This window comes from Artibeus jamaicensis, unplaced genomic scaffold (assembly GCF_021234435.1).
Source record: "Artibeus jamaicensis isolate MK-2021 breed Jamaican fruit bat unplaced genomic scaffold, CSHL_Jam_final contig_76, whole genome shotgun sequence".
Classification (NCBI taxonomy): Eukaryota; Metazoa; Chordata; class Mammalia; order Chiroptera; family Phyllostomidae; genus Artibeus; species Artibeus jamaicensis.
In genome coordinates this window covers 1,378,642-1,404,565 of record NW_026521954.1, presented here as the reverse complement: position 1 = coordinate 1,404,565, position 25,924 = coordinate 1,378,642, and the positions used below count along the sequence as shown (strand labels likewise).

General features: G+C 42.2%; 1 protein-coding gene across 3 annotated transcripts in view; it reads right to left on the bottom strand.

The window, feature by feature from the left end:
* ATP8A1 (ATPase phospholipid transporting 8A1) overlaps positions 1-25,924 on the bottom strand; it is a 215,835-nt gene that overhangs the window by 174,825 nt on the left and 15,086 nt on the right. For 2 of the 3 annotated variants that reach the window (XM_053672277.1, XM_053672278.1), the window contains exons 2-5: positions 12,807-12,921; positions 11,512-11,611; positions 10,474-10,572; positions 3,661-3,706 (exon numbers count right to left, since the gene is read on the bottom strand). In XM_053672277.1, the coding sequence (XP_053528252.1) occupies positions 3,661-3,706; positions 10,474-10,572; positions 11,512-11,611; positions 12,807-12,921 (360 nt within the window). Of the gene's footprint in view, positions 1-3,660; positions 3,707-10,473; positions 10,573-11,511; positions 11,612-12,806; positions 12,922-25,924 lie in introns of those variants that run through there. The other variant, XM_053672279.1, reaches the window with a different exon arrangement.

Below are 25,924 nucleotides of genomic sequence, written 5' to 3'. Positions count from 1 at the left end.
TATGTGAAACCATCACCCCCCTTGACATACTAACATATGAGCCATAGAGCAGCATTTTGTAAGAAACAGAAGCACATTTGCACAATTTAAGAAGAACCAACTCAACCACAATACATTCATGTGGGGATTGGCTTCGATTTATGTATTACAATGATCATTATGAATTTACAAATTCCCGCAGAGTGAAATTTGGCAGAAGAACCCAGTTCAGGGAGAACAGTGCGAGACTGCCTGCGGCATGTGTTACACACACGGAGTATGTTACACACCGAGAGATGAAATCAGAGAAAACGAAGGTCCGTTGAGATACAAGGAAAGCTGGGGCATCCTGAACACGGCAGTGCTCTGGGGCTCTGGGTAATGGAACTGGTACGTGGACACAGCGCGGTGTTCACAGGAGGCAAAGCAGGGTGCAGTGATGCGATGGGTTCAACAGAGAGGGGAAGCGGGTGGCTAGAACATCTGCCACGTTAGTGTATCATCAGTGCTGGAGAAGCAGCCGGGGACACAGTGTTATGAAAATACTGCATTTCATCTTGCTCACACTCCAGACGACGCATTTTCAAGAAGGCTCCTCTTATGTCTGATTTATTCTTCCTTTGTTATCTGGACTCAAGCGTCTGTGCGGAGAGTGGTTCATTTACCCGCTCATTTGCCATGCACGCACAGAACACCTGGGAAAAGCAGGGCCCTGGGCGAGGAGCTCCAGGGAACACAGGGATGAGGAAAAGGCTGGACCTGCCCTCTGCAGTGTTGCTGCCTAGTACTGACACTAGAGGAGGAGCCGAGAAAGGTGGTCATGATTCACTGGGGTGAGTGGGCCAGGTAACTCTTCACGACTCACTTGTATTTCCTGGGCTTCTGAGCATCAATTTACTCTGCCTTCCCTCAACAGCTACACACTCAAGAGAACAACACATTTTGAATTTGTCAGCTCACGGAACCATGTGGCTAACCAAAGCGTATATATACCTCCAGGGGAAGAAATGGCTTGTTTTAAGAAGTATTGACGATAGACTCAAAATGTAACATTTATGAAGACCTGAGTTAGGTACAAAATCCATACGTAATATGATGCGTGGCTGAGTGCATTCGTTGATAAAAATGAGGCACTAGACAGGCATCAGTCTACAGTTAAATGATTAGAAATGTTAGAAATGAAATTATAAACTTATGTCTGAAGTTGTTAGAGAATGACAGAAAAAGGTCACTCCACTGTCTCAATGCCAAGTAAGAAGAACTATTCATTTCTTTAAGAATACAGAATGGTTACTACTTGAATCTGAAGGAAGTGTCCTTTTACCTATTACACCATCTTGGTAAACATTTAAAACAATTAAATTTTAAGCTTAATACTTCAAATATTTGTTCAAAATTAATTATCTGTAAAAAATAACCCCTTCCCACTGCTACACCCACTCCTGCCTGAATTCGGCAAAGCAAATTCAAGTTCGCTCTCATCTAATGGCAACAGATGGCTTTCATGTTATGCAAGCTGAGTTACGTGACAGCAAACAGTATCCTCCACCAACATTTCTGTTATCTCCTATCAACAACAAAATTAAAAAATGACTGATACTCAAACTACACAAAGAAAAAAAGGCCTTCTCTTAGCAAACAGTTTCAAGTATCAAACTGAAAGCCATAGCTTCTTACATAGGGGATTACCAAGCATTCTGTGAAAATCGTTTTTATAGCTGTTAAGCCCTGATATTTCATTTTTGACATGAGTTTTATATAAGCCTTCTCCCCCGCTTGTCTATTCTTCTTCTATAGCTGCAGAGCTAATCGTACTTATCCATGGTGAACTGATACACGAAGAATGAAAACCGAGAAAGAATGGTTTCTCTGAATAGTAGACAAGAGAGAGTTTTGGGGAAAGTAGGTATGTATCTAGAAAAAAAGGAGATCATATCGGTTCAAGGTGTGGCACGTATGACAGCTACTCTTTTACTGCCCAATGACTTCTCAGGCCAAGGCTTGGAAATAAATAACGGCCCATCCCTGAAGATCGTAGTTCTCAACTGCAAGATCCTTTATGTATTAAAAAATAATTGCATATTACTGGTTCAAAAGCTGTTACTGAATATTCTGACCAACATGGCAACAAATGCAAAAACTGCATATTGCCAAAAATATTGTACTAGCACCTGAATCATCCAGGATTTTCCTTTTCAATTCCTGTGGTTTTCCCTTCCCACCTTCCTGGAGTAACTCTGTTCCCAGACTTCTAATAGCCTCCTTCTCCAATCTGTCCTGCTCCCCCATCTTCAGTCTGCACGTTCATCCCCTCTCTTTGTCTTGTAAACCTTCAATAGTTGGTTGGTATGCACGAGAAAAGTCAGAATCCCTTGGCTTGGCATTCAAGGCCCTGTGAAACGTGACCCTGGCCTACCTTTCCATCATGTGTGAGCTTCCCTTTGATATGAATCTCTTGTTTCATCCAAGACTCCAATGAGGGTTCAAAAAAGCAGCCCAGGAGCCTTCTTCATCTCATGTGATGTCTCACCCAACCCACAGGTAATGTCTTCTCCATGCGCCTCTGCTCATCCAATGTCTTCCCAAAATTCAACAGTAGCTCAAGTTACCCCTCCATTTTCTCTCCTTCTTGACTGATAAAGCATTTGACTTAGGAACCATAATTTGCCACAAGATCTAGAGAGACACTGTGATCATGTAATCCAAATCCTCTATTTTCCACATTAATCATCTTTTACTTTGGGCTTTTATCTACTTCCTACCTTATATTTTTTCATATGTCCCCCAGGGAGCAACATAATGTAAATACTTCGTTAACTTATTAGGTGACACTTTAATAAATTTAGCTTCTTCAAATGTATCAAAAAATTAGCAGATAATCCCTTTGCTGGAAGGTGGTGAGAAGAGAAACAGGGCAGTTTGAGAGGTTCCTACAGATATTGTATCAGCAAAAAACTGTTTTTAATTACCAGCTAACTTTGGCAGACATATCTGTCTGATCCTCCACACATCAGGGGTCTTCAAAGAGACAGGAGACTTTCCGATGGGGCAAGCCCGGGACAGAACACCATGCCTGCTTCCCCTGTCCCTGGGAATGTATTAAAGAGCTGAGAGCTTCGTGGTCTCTTTGCTTGTGTCGAAGGTTTGGGGCTGCATCAAAATGAGACCGATGATGAAAGAGCCATGTCACCCATGCCATGCACCTTCCAGAGCTGGCCTGGTTTTAAGAATTTTATTTATTTATGGAGCATACACCATCTGCATGTACGGTATAATTGAAGTGCTCCCAACATACCTTTTCCCCACGCAATGGCACATCTGGTTATTTTCTATAAATCTTTTCTAGAGTCACGGCTACAGATCGCAAACAAAACAAAGACATTAGGCAGCGTTCAGTGCTGTCAAAGCCACTGCGGATGTTATGGATGGTGCGTCAGAGCACATTGCTATGAGGTACTTAAATATGCTACAAATGTTACTTTTCAAAAGTACTGCCACTGTAAATCACTCTAATGCAAATTGAAGTATCATGCTAATAATGCTGCAAAGCAAGAATCTGCATGGAACAAAAACTTCAGAGATATACGGTGTTTTCAATGGAATTACATCGAACTGAAGTGATCATTTATATTACTGGGAGTGCGTTTGACAGATGCGAGAAGTAAACTGTAAGGTTCCTACCTTGTGTCTGTTTCTTGTTCACTGCATTATCAGCTTTATGTCGTTTCTAAAGTTTAAAAGCAAAAACAAAAACTGTGAAAAAGTGAATAAGATGAATCAAATAAAATAGCACCCACACACACAAAAAAAGAGATTTCTTTGACACATGTTTCTCAAGGCTTTTATCCTCTCCTGCTCAGGAATTTGAAAACTGAGTGCAATCCATAGTATCTTGAACAACAGGCGTTTCCTGGGAGAACAGGTGTGTGGTCCTGGGAAGATCATGTAGGTAAAACTGAAATTTTAATGCATTAGAAAAGTTGAAGCTGAAAGACTCACCTAGTCTTTTGCTTAAATAACTCACTTAGAAAAGACTGCCTAAGATAATTATTATAACTACCATTTAATAATGGCACAGAGATATTTTCAAATTATGAAATTGATTATCTAATTAAGCTGAGTATATCTTCTATAATTTAACGACTGAGGATGTCTGTCAGAGACTAGAAACTAATACCTCTGCTGCTTGCATAAAGCCTCTTCCATCTCCTGCTCCCCAAGAGCCACCATCCCCCCAAATCACAAGCCACTGATCACAGGATCCTACTCTCCTTCCTCTTAAAAGCACTGAAATAAATTAATAAACAAAGAGTAAACAGGTGAGCTAGTCTGTGTCTAGGTGGGTACGTTGGAAGAGTTACATAAGCACAGGTTTTAGAGCAGTAAGAAAAAAAACAAGAGATCAGAGGGAAGGAGAGAATCTGAGTGACCAGGGGAAACTAGAGGTTTTCCATGACATTCATCTAAACTTACAGCATTGCATGTGACAAACACTTCAGCCTCTGGTGACATCGGAGAAAAGTGTTGAGTGCAATGCACTTGGTGCTGGAAGAGTTTATCATATAAAACCCATGATCAGATTTAGCTGCACATACCTGACTTCTGTTAGGTAAGACGGAACAAATGCAAAGCAAACGAGTTCTGAAGTTTTCCACTGAGAAGAAATGGGGTTTCTAAGACCACAATGCACATACGAAAACACTTTTTTCTAAGAGAAAAGCCTGGAGCCGTGGATTAGCACTCACTCCTGCGAGACACAGCAGCAGGCAGGAGGAGTGGCCTACTGGCTGGCCCCTCACTTCCTCTCAACAGTCCGCCCCAGAACCGCACAAAATGCAAATGAGCCTTCAGAACGCTCCTGAGGGGGGCTCGTTTGAAAACAGTTCTTGCCACATCCACATGCAGGAACACACTACAGTTCTTTGTCAGAATAAAACTCTCGCTAATAAAAGCATAAGAATGGAGACTTTTAATAGGCAAGACAGTGCTCCCAAAAGAAAGCACATGATTTGCCAGCAAATATCCTTAACCGAATTTGTTTAAAGTTCTGTTAAATTTGAAGCTTTGGCAGAGCATATTTTACAAACTGATAACACTCTAAAATGCTTACTCATTTTTGTTTGTTAATAACGATCTTAAAATCAAAAGTAACCACTGATACATTTAAGCTGAAATAATGATTCAAGGTAAAATTAGGTATTCAGAGCTGGTGCAAACTGTTTCCAAAACAGTGCACATCTACAATATATAATAGTTAGACTTTCAGCTGAAGGAGACAAAGAAAAGCTAATTAATGAAACATTCCGTTTCTACGGGAAATTTAATCTTAGTGAAACCTTAGGAGTTCCTGAACATTTCTTTCCATGTACAGAGAATTCTTGTACGAAAGCATCTCTTTCCTCAACCTTTCCACCTCAGTAAACTAGGTTACTTGTCAAGACAACTGTGCTGAATACACATAAGGACCCGCCCAGACAGGCAGATTCTAATCTTATGATTCCAAAAAAAAAAAGCATTTTTGTGGACTAAAAAGATCATTACTCCTTTTAAATTAGTAGTTCAGAAAAATTAATATAGTTTTTCTCTGAGTTCAAATACCCGCACTGTCCTGTGACCAGAATTCATTAATACCACTGAGAGCTAGTGAATTATTTAATATTTTCAATATTTGGTTGACAGTGCACCAAGAAGCTGTGCTATTTGAATAGTTCCATGAACTTTAGAATACTGAAGTCTGCAATACTGACCAATCCTCCTTCTGCGAACCCCTCCCTCCCTAGGCAGTTCTTGTTGCACCATTACCCAGGTGTCCCTGCACCCGGGCCCTTTCTTCTTTGTCTCCTTGCTGGCAATTCAGTGGTAGAATTCTGGAGGGCTTATTCTCTTGTCCTCTTTGTGCCTCACTCTGTACTCTCTTAGTTCATTTATACTCGCAATTCCAGTAATAACCGATACTGATACATATATACCAGCCAAGACTCTTCATGTGAGCCCCAGACAGATGTATCTAGTAGCCTCCTTGGGCATCTCAAACTATATCTAAAAACAACCTATGACTTTAAGCCCCAAGACTTTGTCCTTGTTTCAGACAACAAAACATATACCATCTACTCATACAAACCATGAACCTGACAGTCGTTCTTGTACTTCCTTTTCCCCCTCTCTCTCCTTCCTCCTCCCTCTCTTCTCCCTCTTATCCCAATTCATTTCTTCCCTCAAGAAATGTTTACTAGCCTTGGCTGATGTGGCTCAGTGGATTGAGTTCAGCCTGTGAACCAGAGGGTTACCTGTTCGATTCCCAGTCAGGGCACATGCCTGGGTTGTGGGCCAGGTCCCCAGTAGTGGGTGTGTGAGAGGCAAGAACACATTGATGTGTCTCTCCCTCCCTTTCCCTCTCTCTAAAAATAAATGAATAAAATCTGAAAAAAGAACCATATATTGTATGATTATATTTGAAACATAAATGCTTACTAAACACTTAATAAGTGTCAGGCCCTGCTACTATAGCTGGGACCCATCGAGGAACAAGAGACAAACACTCTTGCTCTCTTGGAGCTCACATGCTAGCGGTTAGAGACAGAATCTGAACAGAATAACTAGGATAGGCAGCATGTCAAGTGGTGTTCATTAAGTCTACTCCTAACTATACATTGAATTAATTGTCCATGTTTCTCCATCTTTACCATACCACGCAGTCTACAATATCTTCACTTTTTATACTTGCTACTAGAACACTCTTCTAATAAGTGTACCTAGATCCTCTCTGTTTTCCTTCCAATCCAGTTTCTACATCTTAGTCAAAGGGATCTTTGGATGAGGACAACACAGAATAAATGCTCAGCACTTACTGTACACTCGGCACTGTCTGAGGACCTCATGTGCCTCATTTAATTCTCACACTGGCTGGACTGGCTACCTTGTTAATGTCTGTCTCCTTTACTAGACCGCAGGCTCCATCAGGGTTGCTTTTACTCACCAGCATATACCTGGTATTTGATCTCTGAATCTTGTAAACTTTAAATAAGTATTTGTTTTATGATGAATAAAGCTTATCAGTGTTTAAGTTAACTAGTTTATAGCAAAGAAGGCATATTTTTAGTGGTGAATATTATTATTATTTTTTAAAATTATTTATTTATTTATTTTTAGAGAGGGGGAAGAGAAGGAGAAAGAGAGGGAGAGAAGTATCAATGTGTGGTTGTCTCTCAAGTGCCCCCTACTGGGGACCTGGCCCACAACCCAGGCATGTGCTCTGACTGGGAACCAAACTGGTGAACCTTTGGTTTGTAGACCGGTGCTTAATCCACTGAGCCACACCAGCCAGGGCCTAGTGGTGAATATTATTAATTAGACAAACAACCTTGACCCTGACCATAAGAATTGGCATTCGAAAGGAAGCACCTTTTTTATTAAATGAAGATCTCTCCATCAATTTTATAGCATTTTCAAGTAAGGTCGTATCTCCTTTGGTACTGTGCTTTATTCTAAAATTAAAAAAACCTGTTGTTTAACAGAATATGAAGGAAGTTTCACTAGAATGCAAGCTCTGTTTTATTCACTGATGTAAGAATGGTACACACAATTATGAGTCTTCATCAATATCCAGTTTTTCTCTACTTGTATGAACTTGGGAGATTATACCTCCCTTCTGCATGTCACTAGTTCTAATATTAGGCTGATGGCAGATGTGACATGCACCATTTCTGGGCCAAAACAAGGAAAAAATGAGATCTCCATTCTTTCTTTCCTCGGTCCTGTGAGACAACATTCCACATGGCAAAGCCTAGATTCAGCTGCATCCCCAAGCGAACTATATGAACACGGGTGCCGCCTGCTCTTCCCTCCCCAACACCAACCTGCAGTGTGCCTGAGACATGAAAAGCGAGCTCATGTGTGAGCCACTGACATCTGGGACGTGATTATTACTGCAGCAAAAGTCTAATGCACTTTCGTACACATCTACTGAGGGCCTGCCATCTAATTCTTTGTCCATCTATCTAATCTATTATTTGATTTTTTCTTTTCTAGGAAGTAATATTTCAAACTTTCCATCCCCTTATACCTTGACACAAACCTCTTGCTAAACCAATCTTATAGACCATTTTTAGTTCATTTCTTAACACATATTTTATTAGAAAAGAACTTCAAATGGTACTATTATTACCCTGCAATACTAATATTATTTCTTGCAGAAACTGTCTAGCTAGCTGTGTTCTAATAGTACCCAGTTATTACACCATGCCAAAAGGGGTTTTGTTTAAAAAATAGAAAGGAAAAACAAGATCAAAAAGAACCCTTCTTGGCTACCATTCTAGTCACCATGCATTTTCATAGAAAAGGGTAGTAAAATCATAGCTAGCAAGCTTATACTTTTGCTAAGGAAAGGTAAAAACAAAAGGCCCTGGCTGGTGCGGCTCATCTGGTTGTGCATATATGGTCCTGCAAACCAAAAGGTCACCAGTTTGATTCCCAGTCAGGGCACACGCCTTGGTTGCAGGTTCAGTCCTTGGTCTGGGTGTGTTCAGAAGGCAACCAATCAATGTTTTTCCTCTTTCTTCCTCCCTTCCCTTCCCTCTAAAAATAAATATAAATAATGTTTTTAAATAAAAAAAAGATAAAGATAGGAAAGGCAGTATAGAGCAATGGTTATAAGAAAGGGGTCTGGAGCCTTGTCTGAATTCTGACAGCCCCACTTGAATAGCTGTGTGACCTTGGACAAGTTACCTACTACTCTGTGCCTCTTCACCCTCATCTGTAAAATGGGGATAATATCATTTGTTCTTTAAAGGGTTGTTAGAAGATTTAATAAATGTAAAGGACACAAAGCAAGTACATGGAACCCAAAGTTCACTAATCATTATTAATAGTATTGCTAGTGACTTGCCACAGAAATAAGGGGGAAGAGCACGCTGGACGGGATAGAAATGATATCAATTTCCTGAGTTGCACGACCTTGCCAAGCCTCAGCTTCCTTACCTGTAAAATGGGGTTAATATCCAACTTTCAAAGTTATTGAAGGAATTAAATGAGAAAAGCATTTGTAAAAACAATAGCACAACCTGGGGTAGGTTGTTTCTCTCCTCTTCCTTCCCTTCCCCTCTAAAGATAAATAAATAAAATATAAAAAAAGAAACAATAGCACAATGCCCAGTAAGCACCAGATGCTCGGTGAAAACTAGGTTAAGTAAAGAAACAGAAGCATAAGAGGCAAAGAAAGACAAAGCACTGTCACAGAGGCCGATTCTGACGGAGCGCTCAATCCAACCGTGACTGAAAAGCTGGTAAGTCTTGTGGAACTGTACACGTGAGAAGGGAGCCCGTGAACCTTTCAGGGAGTGGTCCCCAACAGTATGCCATTTCCGGCCAGCATGCTTTATACCCGAGTGTGTGCACGCACCCGCAACCGCTGTTCCTACTATCAGACACTTGGTTGTTTTTGAGACCGATGACGTAAATGGTCGGCTGACCCATGCCTAATGGGCGCAGTGGTGCTATGGCTCGTGTGTTCTCAGTGAGATCCCAGTCTGACCCCACACGGCCATGATAGTAATGTTTGTACAACTTTAAATTGGAGCTTTCTGCGGAATGGCTCAGCCTTTCCTCCCTTTACCATCTGACTTGCCTAAGGCTTCACAAAAGGTCATTTCTGACGAGCAAATTATTTAAAGGGCATCGAAAAAAATACTGGTTTCCTCAACTGAGGTAGTTAAAATAACAGTTAAAATAGAAGAAAAAGAAAAGCCTGAGTTTATTTTGGGGAATGTACTTTATAAAGGGGAAATTGACTTCCCCTTTTCTCTGCTACTACGGAAAAATAAAAATAGAAAATTTACTGTTACTTTCTTTTAACAAAAGAAAAGGAAACTTAGAACTACTAAACGAAGATGAAAAGGAATCATAGGTATTTAATGAGGTGAAAACTAGGGTATATAAATTAAAAAATAAAAAACACCATAAAGCCTCTTACATTTAGATATTTTGGAGTTTCCGTTTAATGTGAAATTAATGTGCAAATTGAAAATTGAACATAATTAATTAAAAATTATGGTCAAATATATTTTTCTCTCTAAGCCAATTATTAAATTTGAATTCATTTCTTCCATTTATAAACTACAAACACGAGGAAACACGGTAATGAGCATTTTGCAGTGCTGATCCTATAGAAATGAAGAGAGACTGACTCCGGGGTGGGGGGTATATTCTGTATGCTTTTAAGTTGAATGGGCACCTCAAGTAGCCTGTGCCAAGAATCAAAATACTTAAATAATGTTTTAAAATTTGTATATAAAAATAACAATCACATTTATTCATGAAAGAATTAAGGCCCTGGCTGGTGTAGCTCAGTGGATTGAGTTGCAGCCTGGGTTGCAGGCCAGTTCCTGGCAGGGAACATATGAGAGGCAACCATACATTGATATTTCTCTCCCTCTCTCCTTCCCTTCCCCTCTAAAGATAAATAAATAAACATCTTTAAAAAAAGAATTAAGTACTTACAATGTCTTCTATTATCTCTTTGATAGCTGCCACAGCTAAAATAAATAAGAGAGGAACCAGTGTCGTGTAGCGACCAGTTGGCGATACATCAGGTATTTGCTATTTGAAGGGGGAAAAAAAAGAGAAATCCAGTGAGAACTAGCAAGTTGATGATACATTTAAAAACAACAGAATCTTAGGGCCTTTTAAAATATGCTTCCTTGATTTTACCACCTTGGTAGACTAACACCAGGTAAGGTGATCTGCTCATATCTAATAAGTAGCTGGGACAGTGTGTTAATTAGCTTCACAGCAAGCAGTTGCAAGTTGAACTAACTCCTACAAAGGGGGATGGGTTAAATAAATTACAGCAGACCCATACAATACAATATCACATGACCATTAAGAATGATAGTTTAGATACATGATAAATCACATAGGAAAATATCCACATGATACTACATGGATTATTAAACATATGTACTCTACGACCCCCTTTTTGTAAACTAAATAATGCTCAGGAAAGTAAAAACAGAGCAGAAGGAGGTACACCCAGATTTTAAGAGAGTACTTGTTTCTGGGTGGCTGAATGAGTCGTAAATATTTTCTTTATATTTTGTTGTGTTTTCTAATTCTTTTTACAATGAGTGTACGCTATTTTTTTAATATAACAAAACTTTTTCTGACTATAACTAACTCAAATACAAAGAGAAACAAGCTTACAATGGTAATTCTTGTATTCTAAGGTTCCAAAATGACAGCTTTGTTGTTACTACAATAAATTAATATTATAAGAAAAAGTCCCATCTCCTTTAGCACCTAAATGAATAGTCCTTGCCACATAGAATTTACAAAACATTTAAGGTTAAGCTGATAAAAATGAATCAGAAGGCATAAAGAGGCAGTGAAATTCTAACACTGCTCATAGCAGGGGCCAGAAATGTCCACCCAAACTGGCTGATTTCTCTGTGTTGGGATAAGGTTCAAAGGCTTGGTCACGGGCATTTTTAAATAGCGGGACATGTGATGTTGAACTAAGACTTTATGAAATAACTTTACCTGAAGCAGTGCAATAAAGAGGAAAAATGAATTGGCGGCTCTTCTGAACTGAGAGTAGAGAAATCGTGGGAGGAAGGTGATTATGTTGTACTTTGCAGTGCTAGAAAAGAAAATGAAAAGTTGTGTAAAAATTACTCTGCAATTAGCTCCAATGCTGACAAAATTCTGTTATCACCATATAAAAAATCAGACAACGAACATCTGCCTTCTGTTTCAAATTGGGAGAATATTACCAATGGTCATTAACCTAAATGAAAAGGAGTGAAAGGAACTGTATCAGTAATAGGAAGGCTTTAGGTCTCTGTTTCATAGCTTTTGTTCTCATTGGTCAATCATCCAGTTTCACATACCTGGGAGTAGCTTACAACAGAAAACAACTTTGGTTAAGGTCATTTATAATACGTTAATGGAAAATAAAATCTTGGGAAAATGAAATCAGCAATTTGAGCAGGACCAGAAACTTTACATAGAGACGCTTTCCTTGGATAACTTCAGAGAAATGGCGAGCTGTCTGGGTTTCTGTTTGACTTTTCTCTGCGGTCCCTCTACGAACCTGGCTAGGCCTCCGCACCCATCACGGCAGACGGCAGACGTAGCCAGACAACACCATTTGGGTCTTGGGAACATGGATCTCTTGTCAATCAACAGGGAGGAAATTAAAGGGACACACACCACACCCCCAGGCTGTGAAATGTTACTCTTGATTTTGAAGTTATAAATATTCATTTTAAATGGACATGTCTCAACTCTACAAATTCTGCCCCTGGAGAAACACTGGGCGGGCACCAGGGTGTCACTTGCTTCCAGAGGCCACTTATGAAGAGGGCCTGTGCCAGAGACACTTTTTATATTATCGCTGGAATGAAAATGGAACAATGAAGTAATTCTCACAGCCTTCCATTCCTTGTCACCACACAAAATTCCGCAAGCATCAAAAGCCAATATTTAAAGATTATTTAACCAAAAGGAGTTCTCAGTGAATAACTGTAAAGACCTCTTCTAAAATGTAAAAAGTGTGTAAACTCAAACAATAACCTACCATTCCATAACAGCCTTAAGACAAAGGCATTTGCCTGTGAGCAGCTACTTATCCTTTCCGCCTCTTCCTGCTTCCAGATTCTTACTAACATCTCCTTATTGGCTAGTTGGAGAAGTAGCTGATTCACACTGCCTCCAGTAAGCTCTCCCAACTGGTTTAACTCAAAGCTCTGAGCGAGCATTTTCACTGTGGCTGGAAGATGGCCTTAGGGCTCGGCTGGGAGAACTGGCCCCACGCGTCCTTCAGCAGTTCCTACCTGACATGGTTGTTGCAGAATTTCGTCAGCTGGGGCTGGTTGATGAATATAGTCCGTATTTCTTCCTGGTCTGCCAGTGAGGTCTTCTCTGAAACATCATCAGTCTTCTCATATCCTTAAAGAGAGAGAGTCCTCTTACTTGATGAGAAATGCTTCATTTTATTATGTGGCAGCGGTGTCCAACCCGTGGCCCATGAGGATGGCTATGAATGCGGCCCAACACAAAATTGTAAATTTACTTAAAAACCTTTTCTCTCCTCCTCAGTGTCCGTTAGTGTTTGTGTATTTAATGTGTGGCCCAAGACAACTTTTCTTCTTTCAGTGTGGTCCAGAAACGCCAAAAGGTTGGACACCCTAAAAGATTCTAGACCAAAACCACATTTCATAACTATTCCATAATCTAAAGTCTGTTATATGTGACATGCGTCTCCTTGTTGGTGTTCTTGTTTCTTTCATAATAAAAAATCCCCATATTTAACATCTGTGCTAAATTTAATAGTCACGTAAACACAGACCTATTTCAAAAACAACGACATCAATTTTCAATTTTTGTTTGCCTTTCCCCCACACATGTTCAACTTATTTAATTTCCTCCCATTCCATATGACTACGTCCAAAAATAACAAAAAATTTTAAATTGGTTTACATTACAGTTTTATACAACACTAATAAGAAAGAGGTCAGTTCAAATATATTTTAAAAATTAAGCATGCATATTTAATCCTTTATTTTCTTTCCTATTTGGAGAAGACAGAAAAAGGATGAACGATGAGGTTTAAAAAGGAAACTGTCACAATTATTTAACTTACTATGATCATCTTACTCTTCTCACTAATCTGAATTTATATTCACAAATTTAAATGCTTTTAAGATGAAACATTTCAAGTCATCTCACAATCATTGTAACAACTCAATAGATGCAGGCAATTTCTACTCAGTAACTAGATTCTGGCAAAGTTGATAATACTTTAAAACATACATAGAAGCAGTTACCCACAAAGGAGTTCCCATCAGACTGTCAGCTGATTTCTCAAAAGAGACCTTACAGGCAAGAAGGGGCTGGAAAGAAGTATTCCAAGTCATGAAATCCAAAGACCTACAACCAAGATTGCTCTATCCAGCAAAGCTTTCATTTAGAATGGAAGGACAGATAAAGTGCTTCTCAGATAAGATCAAATTCAAGGACTTCATCATCACCAAGCCCTTATTATATGAAATGTTAAAGGGACTTATCTAAGAAAATGAAGATAAAAAATAGGAACAGTGAAAGGACAGCCAACTCACAGTTATTAACAACCACACCTAAAACAAAAGCAAACTAAGAGGACAGCTAGATCAGGAGCAGAACCATAGAAATGAAGATCACATGGAGGGTTAGCAACAGAGGAGTGGGAGGAGGAGAAGCGGGGAGAAGGTACAGAAAATAAGTAGCATAGACAGTAGGTAGAAAATAGATAGGGGGGAGGGCAAGAATAGTAGGGGAAATGTAGAATCTAAAGAACTTGAGACACGTGGTCATAAACTAAGGGGGGGATGGTGGGGGAGGGGTATGCAGGGTGGAGGGGAATGAAGGGGGGAACAGAAAAACTGTAATGGCATAATCAATAAAATATATTTAAAAAAACATACATAGAAGTCCTAGAAGAATAAAAAAAATTAAGTGCTATTTTACCCTAGCTAGAATTCAGTGAGACTGGAGGAAAGCATCCCCTTTGCCCTTTCCTACAAAGGCTCACCACCACTACTTTATCTGCAGCACCCTCTTTTCGACCAAGCCAACGCCAACTCCTCCCGTAAGCTCTTTAATACGGGCCTCACCCAAAGCCTTTCACCAAGCGAAAGTCAGCGAGCCTTCTCTGTGACTCTACAGCCCTGTGCACTCCCGGCCCTCCCCAGCAGAAACACTCACGGGAAGGTTTTGCGGCTGCCTGCTTCTGGGTCCGCCTACCCCGGCCGGAATGGGAAGTCCCTGGGGCCTCGGGTCCTGTGTTTCTCATCTCCTAACGCCAGTACCAGCAGCAGGTACTCAGTCAATGTTTGCCGAATGAACAAACACCAAATGACAAAGGGGTGGTTATTTGGCCTTTTTTTTTTTTGAGGGCAAGCAAATGCTTCTCCACCCACTGATAAGAACACTAGAGCAGCCAAGAGCTGGTAACTGTGTAAGAAAAGCTTGCCTAGGGTTTTATTGCTATATGAAACCAGACAATCATTTAGGTTTTCTGCAAAAGCGAGGAATAGGAACACAGGGGCCTCAGGGCAGGGACCAGGGAAGTGCGTGGCAGGGAATGCAAATGGCAATAAAACTGAAGCACACACCAAGCGCAAGGTAAAGACAGGAGAGATCCGGCACTATGGAAGCACACAGGCTGGGTTTCGGAGGGGCTCTCATGCCTGTGGAGAAGTCCGACCGCATCCCCTGGCCGGCAGCGGGCCACTGAAAGCTTTCCAGGTAGACAGGCACACAGCGCAAGTCACATTTTACACTCATCGTGCTGGAGGTCACAGGGCTCCACAGGAAGTGCTGCTGCAGTTGTCATTTTGCAGTTTCAGACACGCCTGCAGCTACGCCCGTGGTCACGTGGTGAATGATGATCTTTCACTACATTATGTTTTGGATACAACACGAGCTTCCCCCCTGGCTCTATACAGTCAAAATTTCACATATGCATTGCTATAGACCAAATGTTTTCATGTCCCCTCCAAAACTCGCATGTTGAAATCCTATTCCTCACAGTGGTGGCACTTGGAGGCAAAACCTTTGGAAGGTGACTAGGACATGAGAGTTGAGCCCTCGTAAATGAGATTAGTGGCCTTGTAAAAGAGACCCCAAAAGTGATCCTTCAGCCATTATGTGAGGACACAGAGAGAAGGTGGCCAGCTCTGCACCAGGAAGTGGGTCTTCACTAGACACTGAATCTGCTGGTGCTGTGGTCTTGAACTTTCCAGCCCTCAACTCAACACTATGAAAAACAAACTTCTCTTGTCCATATGCCACTCAGTCTACGGAATTTTGTTATAGCAGCCTAAACAGACTAAGATACAGATTATCAAATAGAGGCCTATCAATCTTAAAAGTTCTTAAAAATCTTTTATTAGGTTTTCCTTAAGAACAGCATAAAGACTTAAATATAAAATTCAAAACCATATAACTCCTTAGAAGAAAATATAGGCTGTAAAATCTAACACTTCTCTTAGCAATTTTTTTTCTGATATTATCTCCTCAGGCAAGGGAAACAAAAGAACAAATAAACAAATGGAACTACATCAAACTATAAAGTTTTTGCACAGCAAAGGAAACCATTAACAAAATGAAAAGACAATCTACCGAATCAGAGAAGATATTCGCCAAAGATACATTTGATAAGGGGCTAGTACATTCCTGAGAAAAGACTATACATGCCATCAGCTCTATAATCTGTCACCTTGCATTGGTGACTATAAGTGAGGACAATTTTGTTAAGAAATGCAAATGAAAGTTGCCTGTGAACTTCTCTTTCCAGAAGTAACAGTGGCTTCTCCTCTGACATTTTCTGCTCCCCTCATGGCTGTTATTTTGCTGTGCCCACCTGTCCCACTGCCTTGGCTTCTGAATTAACTTCCATGGTCGCCACAGCTAGGTAGCAATTGTCATCTCATATTTTTTCTGGGTTAGAAGTGAAAACACATTCCCCACATTCAGTGTGACAGCCATTTAACATGTGCCAGGTAACTCTACATTTGCTTTTTTTTGTTTTTTTAAAGTTCCTTTGCAAATTGCCACCTTTAGCAGCTCTGAGGACCACATAAAGACCCTGGGTTCACACCTGGGCAATGCCTTCACCTGTACATTGATGTACAGCAGTGGCAGGGGTAGCTGGGGTAAGAACCCGCCACCCTGCCCCAAAGAGGATGAAACTAAGATGGCACGGTTGCCATTCCTTCCTCTCCAGGGGTGTCCAACCTTCTGGTGTCTCTGGGCCACACAGGAAGAGGAGGAGTTGTCTTAGGCCACACATTGAATACACTGAGACACGCAATCACACACACACACACACACACACACAATCTCATGTTTTAAGTAAATTTATACATATATTTTTAAAAAGTCATTGATTTTTGTTTACATGTACTTTACTATCATAGTTTTTTATTTATTTTATTTATTCTTAGAGAGGGGAAAGGAGAAAGGGAGATTCTCTTTTATTCTTTTCTAAGATTTTATTTATTCTTAGAGAGGAGAAAGGAAGAGAAGTATCAATGTGTGGTTGTCTCTTAAGTGCCCCCTACTGGCGACCTGGTCCACAACCCAGGCACGTGCCCTGACTGGGAACTGAACTAGTGACCACTTGATTCACAGGCCGGTGTTCAATCCACTGAGCCACACAAGTCAGGGCATATTTACAATTTTGTGTTGAGCCGCATTCATGGCCATCCTGAGCTGCATAAGGGCCCGCGGGCCATGGGCTGGACACCCCTGTGAGTGTACATAGTTTACTCTGCCCTAAGGAAAGAAGCCATGCCCGTTGGATTTGTTTAATAATGTAGAGGGCTTGTGCACAGAAATCATTCAGGTAGCCCCCTGTCTTGCCTTCTGAAGACTTCCTAAGGACTAAGCCAGCTTTTGTGTCTTCCCCTCAGAGAAGGCAGAGTGGAGGAGTGGGAGTCACAGATCTATCAGCAGTTCTCACAGAGTCTTCATGGAAGGTGGGGCCTCTTCAGAACCTTCTTTGCCCATAGGTTAAGCAAAAGGTTTTAGCTACTGAATGTGCCAGAAGAGGACATGACTTTGTATTACTAAATAAGGATATAGAAGCAGCATCCTCCTGGGGACCACTGCGGCTTCCAGCAATAATTTTCTCGATGAGAAAACATAGGATGATGATGGCTCAACATCCTATTCATGGCCCTGAAGTGAACATGTGCTCATCTTCCCCTAAGAGCGTCTGGCCATTCAACCTTCTTAGTGGTTGTGTGGCAAGCTCTGGTTCTTCCGGTGATTACTTACACGGCCCCCAAGCTAGTCTCTTACTCCCTGGGGGGTTGTTCTCCTGCCTTACAAAGTGAGGAAGGTAGGCTAATAATCTTAAGCTCCTTTTCAGCTCTAAAGTCCTGTGTGGCATTTGTAACAGCTGAGCACCGGGAACAAAAATGCTGACTTCTCATTTATTCAGAAAAACAAGAAAATTAAAAAACAAAACAGAATTTCCCTACTTGAGACCAACGTTTCGCTACAATGGCTGCCTGACATGATCCGCAGCCGGATTCCAGCCACAAAGACAAAGGGCGCTTTGCGGTCATGGCTACACCATCCTGTTTGAAAAGATCAGTAGTGACGATAATCTGTGGCCGCCAACAACTGTCCCTGGGACTCACCTGTTGACCAGTGACTAACGGGTTACTGAGTATGTTGACATGTGGTCCTCCTCTGCCCAGATTCATGATCGCACGCTAATGTTCACACGGGATAAGGTAACTAACAGGGAAGAAAATGCTCAACAGCTATTTTAGTGAAAGGGTCTTAGTCCTTTCATACAATCACAGCAGAATTATCATCTCTGAGGTTTTCCATTTCTCATCACAAATATCATGACCCAATCGGCAAAACCCATTGTTCATTAGTTCATTCATTCACTCAACACAGATGTTCAACATGAGTGCCTACTATGTGGCAGCCATTTTTTTAAAAGCTGCAGAAAGAAACAGCAGAAAATAAGATAAGGTTCTCTGGAGAACAATATAGTTACAGGTCATGGTAAGTGTGATGAAGAAAATAAGCGATTGGTAGAATGATTGCTAGAACTCTTGGTGCTTCCATTCATCACCTGTACATAGAAATGATAATAGTACCTGCCTCACAGCGGGTTGGAGGACCCGGTGAGTCAGTAGATGTGGAGAACAATGCCTTGCACGTAGTAAGAGCTCCAGAAACTGCAATGAGCTGCACTCATTGCGTAGTGTTATCACTACCGTCATCGCCGCTTCCTACTGAGTGGGAAGGGAAGGCCTCTCCAGCTGAGACCTCAGTGAGGGCTTCGGTCAAGAAGGATGAAGGACAGTGCAAACCAATGGCGAAGAGCAGGAGCCAAGCATGGGAGGCGAGAATGAGCTTGGCATTTGCAGGGACCTGAGGAGCAGTAACAGTGGACAAGAGCATCAAACAAGAAGAGGCAGGGCCAGATTGGGAGAGACAACAAGGAATTTAAATTTATAGTCTTTGTGCGATAGAAATCCACTAGAACTTTCAGGCTGGAAGGTCATTGTGGGGCTACTGTAACAATTCAGATAAAGGCTGATGGGGCCTGGTGAGCCTGTGGTGACAGGGATGAAGAGAAGTGGATGTGCAGGTGATATTTTTGGAGGTGCAGCTGGTTGGACAGTTACAGCCTCTCCCTGCCTCTCATCATTCCACCGCTGTACCCGTATGATGACACATACCCACTGCCGGGTGCTGCTCTGAGCAAAAGCCAAGGGCTTAAAAGAACCGTAAATGAAGAGGGGGCACAAGGGGACTAAGCAGTAATGTTAAAAAATACAATAATGATTAAATAAATAACCAAATGCAACCAATGATTAACCACCCATGGAATAGTCTTCACAGCTGTAAAACCCAGTCCTTAGACATCACGCATCTTTTCCTCACTGTAGGATGGTAACCGATGCTGTTAGGAGCACAGGGTACAATCGATGAAGGCGTTACAGAGTGGGGACTGGGCGCACAGACCAGGGAGAGAGAGAGGCAGTTTAGGCCCACGAGTTATGTGCTATGGTAACCTTAGACAACTGCCGAACCTCTAGCTGCCCACCTTCTCTCACAGCTTTTTGAGGGGATTAAACAAGATGCTGCATGTGCCAAGCACGTGGGGCAGCGCCTAACTCCTCCTGCACTAACATTGTAGCTATTATCTGTATTGTTGAAATCGAAAAGGCAGCCTGTGGTGAGAGGGAACAGGCTTTGTCATCAGATCAGTGTGCAGATTTGGATCACGGCGCTTCTATGTGACACCGGGCAAATTATTTTGCACTCTTGTACCTCAGCTTTCTCGTGCATAAAACAGGGTTAATACGAAGGTTACGTGATATTAGGTTAGCAATGTAGCACAATGCTTGTCACTCAAACAGTTCCAGTCACCTTGTTCTCCCAAGAGATTATACAGGCAACCTTCCCTGTGAAATCTTCAAGACGGGAAAAAGCCTTAGAAACACTAATGTAGGGATTAATATTTTTTAATGGGATACTATTTAATTAAAGCTGTGGCCAGTGAATGAATCTAGATAGTAAAATAATAGATTCGGCTCTATGCTGATATAAATTAATGGTAAGTAAGTACGTGTTTTCTCCAAAATTGTTATCTGTATAGAGGTTATGCAACAGAAAAACAGGGGTAGGGAGGAGGGAGGGAAAAGAGAATCAGGTACGAAAATCGTTCTGTTGCCTGGTAATGCAGTGACAGAGAACCGTGACATGGTTGTGGACTCCCCATCACCGCAACTGTAAGTGAGGCTGTAATTGGGATCAGAAAATCTATTACATTAACTCCCAAGCATATTCAGGAGAATTCAATTACACATCCTTTTTACTCAATGGCTTCCAATATTAGACGTTAAAAAGCCCATGCTAATTGCTCACATTTCTTGACCTAGAATGAGGTCATGAGACAAAGAGCCACATCGGAAGCAGATGTAGAATCTAAGAAAAGAGAATGAACTGGAAAACTAACCAGAGACTTAATGGCACAAGTACAGAACTTAGGGGTGATTAAAGGTCGCTGTTACTCACCTTAGGAAATTATGAGCATTGCCCGTGGTCCATTCTAGAGATTTAAACATGTTTTTATTTTGTTCTCTTGGAAAAACAATAGTAAATTAAAAGCCCTCTTCTAAAATTTTTTGGTTCAAGTTTCTGGAACAAAACAATCTTTGGCTAAATAATTTAGACGTTTGTATTTTATTTATTTCAGTGGTATCTTTATAAAATAGCACACATACACACACATGCGAACATCATTTATTTATTTATTCAGAAACACAGAAGCAGTCAGTAGAGCTACTGAAGACACGCAAAGTCCCAGGCTGAGCATCGTGGCAGCAGAACGCTCGTTCGCAGTGTTCTGCACTGGGAGCCGACAGCGGCTGTGCAGGCAGGGAGGGCACAGAAAACCCACCAGTCTGCACACAGTGAACGAGGAGCTTTAAAGATCGGGATTTCCAACTACGTTTTCAAGCATGGCAGTGATTTTCAACCGGGTGCTGCAAGAATTTTTAAAACATGCAATACCTGGCTCCATCATCAGGGGCACTGACCTCTTTTCCCTTAGGTGGTCAAATTAAAAAATATAAACAGCCAACCCAACAACAGCTGTCTGGTGTGAATGAATCAAAATTATACCTATTTTTTGTCAGATTGGCAAAAATATATTTTTGGTGTGCTGAAGAATTTTAGTAGTTAGTTTATGTGTGCAGTGCGATGAAAAAGGTTGAACTCACTGAAATATGGCACTGCAGAAGTCAAATGCTTCTAAAACATGGAAATGAAATAGAAACTATTCAGCAACATGTTTCAAATGTCTAGACCACCGACTGCAACAGTCAGAGGGGAAATGGAATTTTAGATTGCATCAATATACCTTTCCCCCTCAGCATATACTGATTCAGGCTCTATGCGGGGGACATCTGCTGTTCATTCCCACTCAGCCTGCTTTTCCTGAAAACGGTCCTTTGACTTTCTTTGGAAAACAGCCTTTTCCTCAACTGTAGGCAGTCTTGAGGGGCTGGTCCATCAGATACAATGAGCAAATGGGCAAATGGTCCATGGTAGGCTAATCACAATGTTTAGTCTGGATATATGAAAAGGCTGAGGCACAGCCCTGGCTGGTATGGCTCAGATGATTGAATACCAGCCTGGGAACCAAAGGGTCGCCGGTTTGATTCCTAGTCAGGGCACATGCCTGGGTTGTGGGGTCAGGTCCCCAGCAGGGGGCATACCAGAAGCAACCACACTTTGAAGTATTCCTCTCTTTCTCCCTCCCTTTCCTCTCTCTCTAAAAATAAATGAAATCTTAAAAAAAAAGGTGAGCACAGATTAAGACTGATTCTGTGGAATCCTAAAGTACCTGCCCATTAGTCAAGCTGCCTTGGTTTGTCCTTCACCTTCCTGTAAAGGGATTCACTTGATTCTGGGAACTACCCCACCTTCTTAAAGGTTGCTCAGCTTCTGTATTATGGAATTTCAGTGGATGCATTCTAGTCCACAGCTGGAAGCCAAGTCCTGTCCTAATGCCCATCCAGTGCAGCTGGGCAGTGACACTGTACCTGGACCGGCCCAGTCTTCTTCCAGGTGCTGAAACCTGTTCCCTGTACTCGAGTCACTAGCTGGCTTTTCTGCTCTGCATGGAGTGGTATCAAGAACCACAACTACTCTGCCCCCCGCCTTAGTCACCAGGCTGCCTAGAGTTTTCCCTCATAGGCCCTGCTTGCTAGCTCAGATCTCCCTTGGTGTGAACAGCTGCCCTAACCCAGCCCTGAGTGCAGCATGTTCTGGGATAACTACAGGTCGCACAACAGCCAAAAAGCTTTCCCTATCTCTAGCTGCCTCTCATTTCCCCTCTCACTCATGTAACTGTGACAAATCTAAGTTATAACCAATGTGATAATAAAGAATATCCACTGACCCTGATGATGTAAAACAATGGTCATCTCCTTCAAAATTGCTTTTTTCCCTCTTACAAAAGGGTTCACTTAAAAAAAATAAAAAATCATTAAAAAACAACGAAGATGTGGAAACTTTGCTTCTCGTATGGAGAACCAGTCATGGTCAGAGAGCCAGTGGGTACCAGAGTCGGGGCAATGCTTGGAAATCGACCAAGTGGAGCCCTGCTTTGACACTGATGGAGGGATGCATTCATTCGCTCAGCAATGAAGCTTGACCTGACCCCTCCTTATAACTACTACTCCTCACCTGGTCCTATTCCACCTCACTGCCATTTCAGCCACAGCCCCCTCTGACCTTCATGGGCTTGCCACTTAGATGTCAAAGCACTCTCCCTGACCCTTGTTCCTCAAAGTGTCACCTGCAAAAGTTTTGAATACATACAGTGGTCTTTTACCACTCCAACATTAATCTTCCAATCTTCTTAGGTATTATGGCAACTGAGACTAGAACAGATGTTATAGATGTGCCTAACTTCTATACTGAGGACAAGGCAGACATAAGGGTAGTATCATGTATGTTACTCTGAGATGGACAAGAAACTTAACACTTCAGGGAAGCCCCTAGCATGCAATAAATGTTTACTCAATTCTCTATTTTAATGTCAGACATCCAGCAATTCCCAGAACTTTATAGTCTTGTCCCTGTCCTCCTGATACCCAGTGACATAGTCCCCTACCAGGACCTGTCATTAACATACACGGTAAGTAATATTTTTCTTTAAGTGTCTGTGTGGGAACAGATGTAAAAATAAACATGTGTGAAAACACAGCACCAGCATTTCTGCCCAAAACAGGAAAAGATAACGGTTTAACACTTCCTGAACTCAGCTGAACTGCAGCCAGCTCCTAAAGCAGCACTGTGAGTTCTAAGTGGAAGAAGACACTGAAAAGAGCATCTCTGACACTCATGGGAAAGGTCACCTTGAGCAGCGTTACAGGGAAGACCACGGCACGCCTGGTGTTGCGCCTCACACACAGGGAGCGCACCCATTTCCTTGGCCACCAGCCAGAAAAAGAACTCAGAAAAGTAATCATCTTGGGCATGTTGGGATGCTGAAGATAGCGATGAAAACATTTAGTCATGCTCAATCATGCTTCACAGGAAAAGGAAGAAGAGCAATGAAAAAGGTGAAAGGAAATTTATGATATTGCCTTGGGAATATCCCATAGATCGCTTGGTCAGAGAGAAGAAATCAATGGTTTGTTCCTTGTATAGACTTGAAAACTGGCCCAGAGACAGACTGCACTAGCGAGGAGGGGTTTCAACTACCAGGCACCTCCTGGGAGTCTCAGTGGGCTAAAAGCATCGTTAGCCTGTCTGGGCATCACATTCACTCAGGAAACGAGATGAGGAATTGCTACTACGTACTGGATTCTGATCGATGCAAAGGGAAAAGGCAGTCATGATCCTCCCAGAAGACGTAACTGTGTGAAAGGGCCTTTGACAGCCGCAGAGGGAAAGACGGGGCTAAGCCACACTTGCCTTCTGGCCTTCCGGAGGGTGCATGACAAGTTCTCAAGACCCAAGAAAGGCAGAAGTTTGGACGACCACCTACAGCAACGTGCTGACTCGTTAGGAAAGGTCCTGACAACGGGGAAGCAGGAGGCGTCACCTAGGAGGCCCCTGCTGCTGCACAGAAGTCACAGAACCAGTAAAAGATCAAAACAACCACGGGAGGGGTTGAAAAGCGGCTCACACGTTCAGCAGCGAATAATAACAGATGCACAGACATCTGAGAAGGGAGGAAAGAGTTTTTAAAAAAATGTTAGACTACCAGAACGTTTCTCCCTTCCATCTGGGGCCCCAGGCACCGATGGCTTGGGTCTGCAGCCTGTGTTAGAGGACGTGATGTTAACCGATGATGAAACAGAAAGCGGGACTCCCCAACTCCTACTTCCTCGACTCCACCGCATTCTCTATCAAGGATAAAACCATCTTACGACTGGAAAGGTTAGAACCCACATTAGTTGGAGGAACTAAAGCAAGAGAGAAGTTACAGGATTATTTTAAAAGGCAAAGGCAGTGCCCAGGGCTCTAAATGAACTCGTATCTCATAGCATTAGAGAAAACTTTTAAATCTATGAAACTGTCCGAACCTGCAGGACGGTGACATGAACTGTCACTGACAGAAGAACCACAGTGAATAAAAGTGGCTCCAAAGGCTGAAGATGAGGAAGTAAGGCCCCCCCTGTTCCCACACGGGAGGATGACAGACCCCAGACATTTTAAATAACTGTGTACGAACATGGTGGTCTACTCGCGTGCTTTCGGAGTTCTCGGACTTATATAAATGTGACCTACAGCTTCTAAAAGGTTTATGTGAAAATTTTGAAAATAATCAATTCACTGGTTTAGAGACACTATCCTTGTTTCTATTGAGAATCCAGTTAACATTGAGTAGGACTTCAATGTTTTAAAAGTGGTGCTTGTCACACACAGGATGTAGAGTCAGAGACCAAAAGGACATTTTTCCCTTTAAAAAGCTCTTTATATCAATTAAGTTGAAACAATAATGTCACTGACCAAATCCTCAGCATTCTGGATTTTAACAACGTTTTCAGCTAGGCCTTGTTATTATAAAACTGAGACACGATTCTATAATTATGTAATGACGTGGGTTTACAACTACAGGACAAACTGACACTGCCTCTGCCTGCAAGCCCTTCTGCAGCAGCCTACCCTGGGACATCCCGGGCTCTTGCCCCCTACCGCCCCTCCCCAGCCCACTGGCTCCTGGCCTACTTCCCGGCTCCGGCTGTTGGGGCCAACCGGGGGCACCTGGCCAGCAAAGCTAATCAGGTTTCCTTCCGGGAATGTGGACTTGAGATCCAGAGACACAGGCAGGTGGACCTGGCACTGGGCAGGGACTGTCCTGGAGAGTGTGGCGGGAGGGGAGGCACAGCTCCCCGAAGCCACACGCAAGCCGAAGGTATGAAGTGGAGAGTGGAGTGGATGCACAGAGGAACAAGCCGGGCAACACTGGGCAGAGGAAGAGGCCCCAGGGCCTGAGTCCCAAGGGGCTCTGCTCGGATCCAGCAGATGACTGCTCTGATCATCTCCCAGATGGTTCTGGGCATACCTTCGTGAGGGCCCTGGAGCGGGACAGCCTGGGTTCCAATGGCAGGATAGAGACAGATGTGGCAGGATTAATAAATGCACAGGTAACACGAAAATCAGAATTCAGGAAGGTTTTAAAAGGTTGAATAAGCTGAAGTTCCAATACCAAGGCCTCAGAAAAATCAACTGTGTAAATATAATTCATGTAGGAAGACATGTAGACTATAAATGCTTTTATTGCTTGCTTAGCAAGAAAGAACTTGTGAAGAATTAGAATTGTCTGAGAAGGAAGTGAGCTGTTTTACAAGGGGGTGTGAGTCTTAGACCTGAGAGGGATTCAGCAGGGGCTGGGTAACCACTGGCCCGCAGG